Source organism: Panthera onca, chromosome B1 (genome assembly GCF_046562875.1).
Source record: "Panthera onca isolate mPanOnc1 chromosome B1, mPanOnc1 haplotype 2, whole genome shotgun sequence".
NCBI lineage: Eukaryota > Metazoa > Chordata > Mammalia > Carnivora > Felidae > Panthera > Panthera onca.
The window spans coordinates 50,245,899-50,258,954 of record NC_138342.1 but is presented as its reverse complement, the minus strand read 5'-3'; the positions used below and the strand labels follow the sequence as shown (position 1 = coordinate 50,258,954).

Genomic DNA, 13,056 nt, shown 5'->3' with positions numbered 1-13,056 from the left:
TGTGGTTATTAATTTAAGTGTTAATAGTTGGGTAGGTTTGACAGTTACACGTTAGTTTTAAATGTTTAGTTACAAATGTTAGATTGATATTAAATATGTGGTTTTACTCATAAAAGAGAACTCCATCAGTTTGAAGAAAGTATTTCTTTATGAAAATATTGTGCATTATCTTTCATTTATAAGTAAGAGTCATTCCAGTGCTACTTAGGTGTACATAATTGTCCAATCTGACATATAAATCAGACATATTAAATTTGTAAATGATATCCAAAGGTCAATGATACTTAATTTTCTTTATTTTTTAATGTTTATTTCTTTTGAGAGAGAGGAAGAGAGAAAGCATAAGTGGGAGAGGGGCAGAAAGAGTGGGAGAGAGAATCCCAAGCAGGCTCTGTGCTGTTAGCACAGAGCCCAACATGGGGCTCAATCTCAGGAACCGTGAAATCATAAGCTGAGTTGAAATCAAGATTTGGACGCTTAACTGACTGAGCCACCCAGGCAGTCCAAGGATATTTAATTTTCTAAGCACAAAAATGGAATTGTTGGTAAATTTAATCTGTTAAGTTTACAAGACAATCAAGCATTAAACAAAGAACACCTAAAGTGATCTTTCTTATTTCATATAAAATTACCAAATTTATAAAAAAATTAAGATCCACAGGTTGAGCTGAAAGGGTTAAGAAAAACTAAGTTCCTGATTTACAACTTTATCAATTTAAATTTAAGCCTTCTTTAGAAAAAAAAAAAAAAAATTGACAACCCTGAAAACATGATTGCTTTTCCCACTGGATCAGGAAATCTCCAAAATATTAGTCTGCTAGTCTGAGCTCAAACTCACCCATGGCCCACATAATCTTGGCATTTATTTATTTTTTTATTTTTATCATTTTATTTAGTTAGGCTACATGCCCAGTGTGGGACTTGAACTCACAATCCTGTGATCAAGAGTTTCATGCTTTACTGACTGAGCCAGCAAAGCACCCCAATCCTGTCTTATTTGATTGGCTCATTTTAGCATCCTGGAGTTGCTGAAATTTCTATATAATAATCTTTGGACTCAAATTGTGGCATGGGAAAAATGTCAGTCAGGTTACTCAAAAGTTTACAGCTTCCCAGGTGACAGTCAATGCAGCTGCTACCTGGAGTGCTGGATGGCCAAGGGCAACAGGTAGACCAGTTAAGCCAATGCTGCTGTTAATGTGTCCTTCACAGCTTTGAACTGTATTCAACTTATCACCACATGATAAATATAATATGAATTAGGGCTGTTTTTACTAAACATAGCATTCAATAAGTACATATTTTCAGTATGTGATAGAGAATTACTCTCCTGGTTAAAAGAGGTAATTCACTTAAGAATCATATATATAAAATATCCCTTTCTTAGACTTTTGGGGAAAGTGCTAAATTCCTTTCCTCACCATCTATATTCATTCAACTAGGAATAATCTAAAATCATTAATTATCATGCAAACTGAGACCCTAAGTTTCATAATTTTATTGCAATGTGGCTTCTTAAATTTTTGTCATAATGGTTCTTGTGTGAGACACTAAAACAACAGCAACAGCAACAACAACAAACTGGATGTGTTAAACACTTGGGATAGAAGATAGTTCTGATCGAGGACAGCAACGTGTAACAGAATATAGGTAAGAGATATCTCATTTTGATTAACAAATGCTAGTTACCTGTGAGCCTGTGGAGTAGCGTCCAGGAGTTCGAGAACCAGATGTTTTCCCTGAGCCAATGGAACTCTCTGTACTTTTGCCACTACAACAATGCGTCCGCAGGCATTTCCCATACTCTTTTCGTACCTAGCCAATTAAACATTAACTTCTGTTAGCAAGTAATTCATTTCAGCTGGGAACTGTGGTATAAAATGTATGTTTTATTTTTAGATAATTAATATAATTATTTCCTTGCCCTTTTCAGATACAAGAAAGTCTGTTCAGCATATATTTTCCAATATAAAATGATACTCAAGTCATCAAGCTTGAAATTTTGCATAACTGGAGCCTTTTAAAACATGCACTCATGCACACGCACATGCCCAATCATGCCATAATGATACTACCTCTTAGTTCGAAGAATAAAAATGTAAGACTTTTTACGACCCTATTTTTAGCTTCATAAATTTGATTTGAAGTAGCCTATTGGTGCAATTGTTCTTTAAAGAGAAACTGAATGAAAAAGCTACAGAAAGAAGACGGGAGGGAGAGAGGGAGAGAGGAAAGGAATGTCTAAACACAGGAGAAAGGAATTTCCTTGTTTCTTTCATTTCTCTTAAAAGAGGTCAAATTTATAAACTTTAGAGTATAAAATTCAAAATAATTTAAATTTATGCCCTCATAATAGTTCTCCTGAATAATTACAGTTCACTCTTCTTTATTAAATTCTTAATCCTGCTTGTAGTATAAAATCATAGGAAAAACAGGAGATAAACATTTTTTAGTGGATGTTTTCCAGCAGGAAGACCTATCAACAGTTTCTGGGAAAACTTTTATCATGTTTAAAATTTTTATTACTGCCTATTTAATTAAACAAGACATACAAAAATAAAATAGTAACTGCCCTAAATCATCCTTCCACTATCTACAACAAAAATACTCCCTTACTCTGTGTTCATCAACTAAAAACACATTCTGGGACATTTTATTGGTTCTACATTCCAAATTTGCGTTCATTATGAAATAATGCTGTATATATAGTTATTCTTAGCTCTTTATCTATTGAATTCACATGAGTTCATCCGTTCCATAATACATGACAATGTCATATTCCAATGTAATTTTATTTAAAGCGACGTTATACGCTTTTCTAAGGGATGTTATTTAGAAGCAAAAGCAAAAAAAAAAAAAGGAATGTGGATCATACATTAATAATAGCATTCGAAACTGAAACATTACATCTTAATATTGGAAAGCTCCTTCTATGAAAGATATAGCAGAATCAGAGATAGAATAGATTCAGAATTGTTCGAAGAATTCACATTTATTAAATGTTTATTCTGTGACCAGAACAAAAATATGGAGACAGGTGAATCAAAGCATGGAGGAGAAGTGCCTGCTGACAGTAGGTCAGAGCCCCAAGGAAGACTTCTCAGAGAAGAGGACTTTTGAGAGCACCTTCAAAAGACAAGTTGGAACCTGTCAGGTTGGACAACGAGGTTGAAAGAAAGGACAGACAAGAGAGACAAAGGCATTCCAGGTGTTGTGAACAGTGTGAGCAACTTTGAGGACTTTCTCTGACCCAGGATGCCAACATTACATTCTTTAATATACTTGAAATTATATTGATATGTTTTTCAATCTCTTCTATGCTACATTTATGATTAATTAGAAATGATTCATTCTATTCAGTGTTTAAAAGCCAATTCATATTTTGTTAGTTTTTAAAAGAAATGTCTGTACCCACTTGTGTGTGTATCCAAGATATATGTGAACTAGGGAGTATGGAATGAAGAAGCTTCTAAATTTTTTAAAATTTTATTTTAGAGAGAGACAGAGAGAGAGAGAGAGTGCATCAGTGGGGCAGAGGGGCAGAGAGAGAGAGGGAGGTATGGAGAGAGAGAGAGAGAGAGAGAGAGAGAGAGAGAGAGAGAGAGAATCTTAAGCAGGCTCCACACTCAGTGCAGAATCCCACATGGAGCTTGATCCCATGCCCATGGGATCATGATCTGAGCTGAAATCAAGATTGGAGCACCCAGGTGCCCCAATAAGCTTCTGATTTTTAATTGCTATTTACTAGAAATTGTGCTAGGTCCCGCCCTCAAAATGACTCTGGGGAATAATTATTACCGACATTGAACAGATAAGAGCACTGAAAAGTTAAGCAATGAAAATAAACTGAAAGACTGAAAAGATTAAGCAATATATGCCTTATGTGAAAAAATCCACTTCTCATAGGTGCTTTACGATCAGAAAGTTCCTTCTAAGAGGCCACATTTCTAATATTAGTATATTAACATTATTATTAAAGTAATCTATTAAATTATCCCTTTCTCTGTATCTAGAAAAAATAAGGACAGATGCTTTAGTTAGAATTTGAGAAACTTAAAATAATCTCCACCCAAAGGTAAGCATTATCAATTATAGTTTAATATTAGTCCTGAGTTAATAAAGTATCTCCAAGAACCTAAATTTTGATCATAACCTACATCCCACTTTGTTTTTCCTAAAGTACTCAACAAGTATATTTTTCTTTTTAGAAAAGAAAGTGTTTTTTAACGAAGTGATTTAAATCTAAACAAATATTTTAGGAGATAGAGATAGAGAAAGAAAGAGAGAAAGGAACCACTCCCTTTGTACACTCCTGGAACAAAGGAACCACTCCTGGTACAAAGGCAGCAATAGTGTATAAGCCGTAGGAATTCATCATGAACTATTTATATTTTTCAACAAAGGTTATATGTTCTAAACTGATTATATAAATAACCAGCAAATCAAGATATCTAGTGATGTCAAGTTCCAAATTCAGGTATAATTCTTACTGAATCTTTACTGATTTGACTTTATTTTTCTGCTATTAGATTTGAAACACTAAGCATGTGTTTTAAAAAGAGAAAAAATAAAATAACATGGGCTGTTTCTATGACAGATTTTCCTTTGGATTAAAATAAAAATTATTTGATTGTTCGATCATATCCATATTCTAATCCACTAATTCACATGATATTCCTCTTATCCCAATCAATATATCTTATTTTACTAATATTGTTCTAGGATAAAGAAGATGGGAAAGAAACTGTATCTTACCAATATACTCTCAGATCAGAAATAATGTAATATGATACCCTCTGAGATTTATCACATAATTGATTGTATAACAAAAGAAAAAGTAACAACTTTAATGTCTCCAGTATTACTGGTATCAGTAATATCATGCAATCCACACTCAGAATAGGACTGATAACTCAAAGTTTGATTTTTGTTAATGAGTTGAATCAATCAACAAATAACCCTATAAGCCAAAATATTTCAAAAATGGAATATTTCATATTTCTCTAATCAAAGCATATGACAACTACATTAGTATGGGTATATTATTGAATTCGATCAAATGGCTTAAGAGAAACTTCTTAAGAGAATTACGATTGTTAAAATGTCCATACTACCCAAAGACCTCTATAGATTCAATGCAATCTCTCCAAATTCCAATGTTTTTTTTCACAGATACAGATAAAAACAATTCTAAAATGTGTACAGAACCACACACACTCTCACACACAGAGAAAGTAATTCTGAGAAAGAACATAGCTGGAGGCATCACACTTCTTGCCTTCAAACTATATTACAAAGCTACAGTAATCAATACAGTATGGTGTTAGTATAAGCCAAGAGACCAGAATTAGCCTTAAAATAAATGCTTCCATTTACTGTCAACTAATATTTTACAATGAAGCCAAGAATATTTGGTGGGGAAAAAGACAAACTCTCCAATATAGTTTAGGGAAAACTAAACATGCAGAAGAATGAAACTGGGCCCTATCTTACACCACTCACAAAATTTAACTCAAAGTAAATTCAGGACTTAAACATATGACCTGTAACCATAAAATTCCTAAAAGAAAATAGAAAAGTTCCTGGCAATTGGTGCTGGCAATGATTTCTTGGACATGACATCAAAAGAACAAGCAACGGAGCAAAAATAAGTGGGACTACATCAAACTAAAAAGCTTCTGCATAGCAAAAAAAAAAAAAAAAAAAAAAAAAAGATCAACTAAATGAAAGGGCACTCTACAGAAAAGAGGAAAATATTTGCAAATCCTATTTCTCTAAGGGGTTCAAATCCAAAATATATCAAGAACTTGTAACACACAATGGCAAAACACCAAACAATCTAATTAAAAATGAACAGAAGAGGAGCACTTGGGTGGCTCAGTCAGTTAAACCTTGACTCTTGATTTCAGCTCAGGTGATCCTTTCACAGTGAGATTGAGCCCTACGTTGGTCTCCACACTGACAGTGCAGAGCCTGTGTGGGATTCTCCCTCTCTCTCTGCATCCCCCGTGCTCTCTCTCTCAATAAATATAAAACATTTTAAAAAATGAAGAGAGTAAATGAATAGACATTTTTCTTAAGAAGACATACAAATGATCCACATGAAAAGATGCTCAACAGCACTGCTCAAGGAAATGCAAATCAAAACCACAATGAGATATCACTTCACACCTGTTAGAATGGCTATCATCAAGAAGACAAGACAAAAAGAAAAGAAGACAAGAGATAGTAAGTATTGGTGAGGATATGGACAGAAGAGAGTCCCTGTGCACTGTTGGTGGGATTGTAAATTGGTACAGCCATTATGGGAAACAGTATGGAGTTTCCTTATAAAATTAAAAACAGAACCAGCAATCGATGCAGAAAAAGCATTTGACAAAATTCAGCATCCTTTCTTAATAGAAACCCTCGAGAAAATTGGGATAGAAGGAACATACTTAAACATCATAAAAGCCATTTATGAAAAGCCCACAGCTAACATCATCCTCAATGGGGAAAAACTGAGAGCTTTTTCCCTGAGATCAGGAACACGACAGGGATGTCCATTTTCATCGCCGTTGTTTAACATAGTGTTGGAAGTTTTAGCGTCAGCAATCAGACAACAAAAGGAAATCAAAGGCATCAACATTGGCAAAGATGAAGTCAAGCTTTCACTTTTTGCAGATGACATGATATAATACATGGAAAATCCAATAGACTCCACCAAAAGTCTGCTAGAGCTGATACATGAATTCAGCAAAGTTGCAGGATACAAAATCAATGTACAGAAATCAGTTGCATTCTTATACACTAACAATGAAGCAACAGAAAGACAAATAAAGAAACTGATCCCATTCACAATTGCACCCAGAAGCATAAAATACCTAGGAATAAATCAAACCAAAGATGTAAAAGATCTGTATGCTGAAAACTATAGAAAGCTTATGAAGGAAATTGAAGAAGATATAAAGAAATGGAAAAACATCCCGTGCTCATGGATTGGAAGAATAAATATTGTCAAAATGTCAATACTACCCAAAGCTATCTTACATATTCAATGCAATCCGAATCAAAATTGCACCAGCATTCTTCTTGAAGCTAGAACAAGCAATCCTAAAATTCATATGGAACCACAAAAGGCCCCGAATAGTCAAAGTAATTTTGAAGAAGAAGACCAAAGCAGGAGGCATCACAATCCCAGACTTTAGCCTCTACTACAAAGCTGTCATCATCAAGACAGCATGGTATTGGCACAAAAACAGACACATAGACCAATGGAATAGAATAGAAACCCCAGAACTAGACCCACAAAAGTATGGCCAACCAATCTTTGACAAAGCAGGAAAGAACATCCAATGGAAAAAAGACAGTCTCTTTAACAAATCGTGCTGGGAGAACTGGACAGCAACATGCAGAAGGTTGAAACTAGACCACTTTCTCACACCATTCACAAAAATAAACTCAAAATGGATAAAGGACCTGAATGTGAGACAGGAAACCATCAAAACCCTAGTGGAGAAAACAGGAAAAGACCTCTCTGACCTCAGCCGTAGCAATTTCTTACTTGACACATCCCCAAAGGCAAGGAAATTAAAAGCAAAAATGAACTGTTGGGACCTCATGATGATAAAAAGCTTCTACACAGCAAAGGAAACAATCAACAAAACTAAAAGGCAACCAACGGAATGGGAAAAGATATTTGCAAATGACATATCGAACAAAGGGCTAGTATCCAAAATCTATAAAGAGCTCACCAAACTCCACACCCGAAAAACAAATAACCCAGTGAAGAAATGGGCAGAAAACATGAATAGACACTTCTCTAAAGAAGACATCCAGATGACCAACAGGCACATGAAAAGATGCTCAACGTCGCTCCTTATCAGGGAAATACAAATCAAAACCACACTCAGATATCACCTCACGCCAGTCAGAGTGGCCAAAATGAACAAATCAGGAGACTATAGATGCTGGAGAGGATGTGGAGAAACGGGAACACTCTTGCACTGTTGGTGGGAATGCAAATTGGTGCAGCCAGTCTGGAAAACAGTGTGGAGCTTCCTCAAAAAATTAAAAATAGACCTACCCTATGACCCAGCAGTAGCACTGCTAGGAATTTACCCAAGGGATACAGGACTGCTGATGCATAGGGGCACTTGTACCCAATGTTTATAGCAGCACTTTCAACAATAGCCAAATTATGGAAAGAGCCTAAATGTCCATCAAATGATGAATGGATAAAGAAATTGTGGTTTATATACACAATGGAGTACTACGTGGCAATGAGAAAGAATGAAATATGGCCCTTTGTAGCAACGTGGATGGAACTGGAGAGTGTGATGCTAAGTGAAATAAGCCATACAGAGAAAGACAGATACCATATGGTTTCACTCTTATGTGGATCCTGAGAAACTTAACAGAAACCCATGGGGGAGGGGAAGGAAAAAAAAAAGGTTAGAGTGGGAGAGAGCCAAAGCATAAGAGACTCTTAAAAACTGAGAACAAACTGAGGGCTGATGGGGGGTGGGAGGAAGGGGAGGGTGGGTGGTGGGTATCGAGGAGGGCACCTGTTGGAATGAGCACTGGGTGTTGTATGGAAACCAATTTGACAATAAATTTCACATATTTAAAAAATAAAAAAAAAATAAAAACAGAACCAGCATATGATCCAGCAATCTCACTTCTGGGTATATATCCACAGGAAATAAAATCAGGAACTCAAAGAGATATCTACACTCCCATGTTGATCGTGGCATTATTCACAATAGCCAAGACACGTAAACAACCCAAGTGTTCATCAATGGGTGAATAGATAAAGATGATGTGGTACATACAAACAATGGAATATTGTTCAGCAACCAAAGAAGAAAATCCTGCCATTTGTGACAACATGGATAGATCTTGAGGGCATTGTGTTAAGTGAAATAAGTCAGATGGGGAAAGACAAATATTGTATGATATCACTTATATGTGGAATCTAAAAAAGCTGCACTCATAGAAACAGAGTAGAATGGTGGTTACCAAAGGTTGCGGCTGGAGGAAATGAGAAGGTGTTGGTTAGAGTACAAACTTCCAGGTATAAGATGAATAAGTTCTGTGGATCTAATGTACAGGATGATAATTATAGTTAACAAACGTGTATTATATACTTGAAATATCTTAAATGTTCTCACCACCAAATAGAAATGGTAATCCTGTGAGTTGATGGAAGTATTAGATAACACCATAGTGCCAGTCATTTCGCAATATATGTGTATCAAATTAACACACTGTATGCCTTAAACTTGCACAATATTTATATCTCATTAATATGTCAATTTAAATAAAGGAATAGAAGAAAAATCTCCTAAGATATTTCTGCAATTTCGAACAAAATTACCTGTTTTTTGTTTTGTTTTTTGTTTTTGTAGGGAGAAAGGTTAAACAATTCCTTTTCTATATTCTGTGATGTTGGGTCATGTTCTTGATACCCAATAAAAATGCCATTAAAATTTAAAATTCAAAACATAAAAATGAATGAAAGAATAATATGCTTATTACTTGTTATTATAAAGCATAAAAGAAAGCTTCTCAGTCAGGGATTGGTAAATTTTTTCATGAAGGGCCAGATAGTCAACATTCAGGCTTTGTCTACAAAGAGGCAACTAGAGATGCTGCTTATGTACTTATTTTAAATTTTAAATGTAACCATTTAAAAACATAAAAACCATTCTTGGCTAACTGGCTGTAAAAATTAAAAGGCAGCTGGACAGATTAGGCCCATGAGCTGTTTGCTAAACTCTGTTCTAATGAATCACAAAATTGAGTTTGATCCCATATATTTTTTAAAATTTCACTTATGTTAAATATACTAAAAATTCTAGACTTGTTTTTGGATTCTGAGGTTTAATATCTCTTCCTGGATACCAAATGCAATTCCTACCTATACCAGTATGTATATTTGTAAGATGAGAGAAATAAAAATAATTATTGGGAAAACCCTATTAGATACTGGCCAATAAAAAATACTCAACATCAAAATAATTAATATATACAGTACAAAAAGTATTCTCTGCTCTAAAGAAAATTTCTATATAACATTCAAACTTTTAATTTTACTAGCCCAAATTGCTAGCTAATACATAAAATAAAAATAATAGGTAAATCTGTTTCACTATATTTGAAGATGTTATAACTGCTTATGATGGCTCAAGGTTCAATATTCCCTTATTTACACAGACAAATGCTACCTTTTCCTTAATCTCCTGATTTTGCTCCCATCTTTTTACATATATTTCTTGTGACAATCAGTTATGACCTTCTTCTATCAAAATGTAGAAATTTTTCCCAAGTGCTTAGTCTCTCTGACTTCTCTGAAATGTTTTATAATACTGGCTGTTGTCTACTTCTCGACATTTTCTCCTATCTTTAATTTAGTGTATCATCTTTATACTCATTCTTCTCATCGGACACTTCCTTTTTTCCATCTCTATTCCTATGCATCATTTACATGTCCTACTCTTTATACTCAAAGAGTAGGTAGACTGCTAGCTGTTTACAATACCTAATTCCTCATCTTCCTGAGGTAAAAAAGCTAGACTATATTTTCCAGTCTTCCTTGTAGTTTAGGTGGTACCATTGATAGGGTCTTATCTGATGGAAGGTGAGTACAAGTGAAGTAAGCCTCTTTCAGACCTTTTACACAAGATCACCTCTTACTCAGACTACCTACTTGATGCCAATATTCAAACTGACTGTGGAAATCATATATTAATGTTGGTTGAGATTTCATCATCCTACATCCCTCCATGAGGAACCACCATCAACTGGGCCATAAGAATAAAAATAAATACTTACTGAATTAAGCAACTGCAATTTTAGGGGTGTGTATACTAAGTATTTGGGAGGATCATCCATTCTAATACAACCTCTTTTCTACATTAATTCTAATCCATTAGGTTAGAATCCATCCACTCCCTGATAACCTCTACTTTTCTGTAAGCTACATTTATAGGTCTGAGTCATCATTACTATTCTAGCGTTATTTATGATCATGTCAACACATTTATGTGTTATTTATAAATATAAATAATTATTTATAATTTATAATTATAATATATAATTTATAATTATAATAATTTATAATTATTTATGATTATGTCAACACATTTTTTGATACATACCACCACATACAACTGAAACAGAAGACAACTGGACTCATATTGACAAGCAGACACCCTCTCAAGTTTTGTCTAAGATCCCATCAGTCTCTCAAACCAAAATTCATAGACATTGATATATTTACTTTTTATTTATTTTTTTGTTGTTTTCCAAAGAAAAATTTTAGGTGGTGTTATTTCTTCCTTAGAAAATATTTTCACATTTTGACATTTCATTTTCAGAGCCACCTCTCAATATCTCATAATTATTTTTCTTACCTTCATGTTACACATGAAGAAACTGGGGCATGAGAAGGTTAATTAACTTGCCCACAGTCACATAAGCTTTTAAGTAGAAAAACTAGGATTTAGACCCAGACAGTCTTGGCTCAGGGGTCTATGTGATTGGAACTATAATGACCACATTTTTAATAGAGTTAAAAAGTATAAGATGAGAAAATCAATCTTGAGATTTCTAAAAAATGCAATGAAAGTATTTAGGGGCTAAAATTAACTTTGAAAATGAATATTTTAAGTCATTGTAAATGTGAAAAATCACAAAAATAGACCAGCATAAAAAATTAAATATTGCATTCTAATCATCTAACTCATAGATTTTATAAAAATAGGTTTTAAAGAAAAGAAGTACACAGACATTTACTTAGTACTTCATTATTCATTTAGGAAACAAATATTATTATAAAATGTTAAACATTTATATTTTCCAGTATATGCAAACTGTTTTTTAAAGAAAAACAGAAAAAACATATTTCTTACGCCATATACACTATCTCACAGCTCCATAATATCTTAGAAAGCTATTTCCAATACACAAATTCCATGTGTCTGACAATAACAATATTAAAGTCTATAAGGTCAAGCCTACAAGAATATACTTTTATTCATTGTCCAAATCAGAAAATATTTTGATTATTTTTGCAGTTAAATACATTCACTATTACACATCTATTTTGTGTCTTTTATTTTTACTATTGTAAAAATAAAATTAATAAAGTAATATATTCATTTCTTAGAGGCCAAAATATCAAGAATGATTTATATTATGGTTGGTTTGTTATCATGAGATACATATGCCATTTATTCTTGAGCAGAGAATTTTTGCTTACCTTCTTTTGTAGGACACAATGGAAAATGAATATAAACATTCCCTGTAGAGAATTGAAAATGGTGAAGAGATACGCCATGATGACTGTGCTTTCATTAATATACATGAGTCCAAAGGCCCAGGTCAATCCTAACAGGCAGAGAAGAGCTATTGCACCTATAACCCATGACCTGTAGAGAGAAAAGAAAATTAAAGGTTATCAAATGATCGGTCGTTAATTAACACAATCATATAATATCAACAATACTGACACTGAAAAAAATGTTACGGTAAGTTTATTGACAGAAAATGTAAGACAGGTGGTATAAGTACTTTAAGATTTTAATGGGGACTACAAGTTTTCAAATTTGAGGAGATATACATGAATGAAAATGTTATGAACACAGAAATTCGTTTGAGCAAAAGCAGATTTGTACTATTCAATTATTCATGTATTTGCAGCACATATGCAAATGATATGGAGATGTAATTATGGTGAATGGCAAGGGGGAAAAAGTCCATAAAGCTATGTTAGTTTTCACTGGCCTCATTGTTATGATAACATTTGTTTGATTGGACTCTCTCCATTAGTGCTTCATCTGATACGCTTTTACCCCATTTTTCCAAATTTCCTCTTTTTCCATAAAAATTTTAGTATTACTGACAAAAATAGAGCTCATATTAGAAGGAGCCAGTATATGGAATATATGTATGAATTTTAAGAGCTCTATTTGTCTGTTTCTATAGTTATGTAAAACAAATGTGATACAGCGGGTGGGAAAAATTGTTCCACTCTGCATTGCAATCTACTTTGCCTTTGGATTGCTGTCTTCT

General features: G+C 33.8%; 1 protein-coding gene across 23 annotated transcripts in view; it reads right to left on the bottom strand.

Annotated features, from left to right (window-relative positions):
* ADGRL3 (adhesion G protein-coupled receptor L3) overlaps positions 1 to 13,056 on the bottom strand; it is an 824,470-nt gene that overhangs the window by 36,315 nt on the left and 775,099 nt on the right. For all 23 annotated transcript variants that reach the window (XM_078446071.2, XM_078446073.2, XM_078446079.2 and 20 more), the window contains 2 exons: positions 12,245 to 12,413; positions 1,690 to 1,815 (listed from right to left, as the gene is read on the bottom strand). In XM_078446071.2, coding sequence (XP_078302197.1) covers positions 1,690 to 1,815; positions 12,245 to 12,413 — 295 coding nt within the window. The remainder of the gene's footprint in view (positions 1 to 1,689; positions 1,816 to 12,244; positions 12,414 to 13,056) is intronic.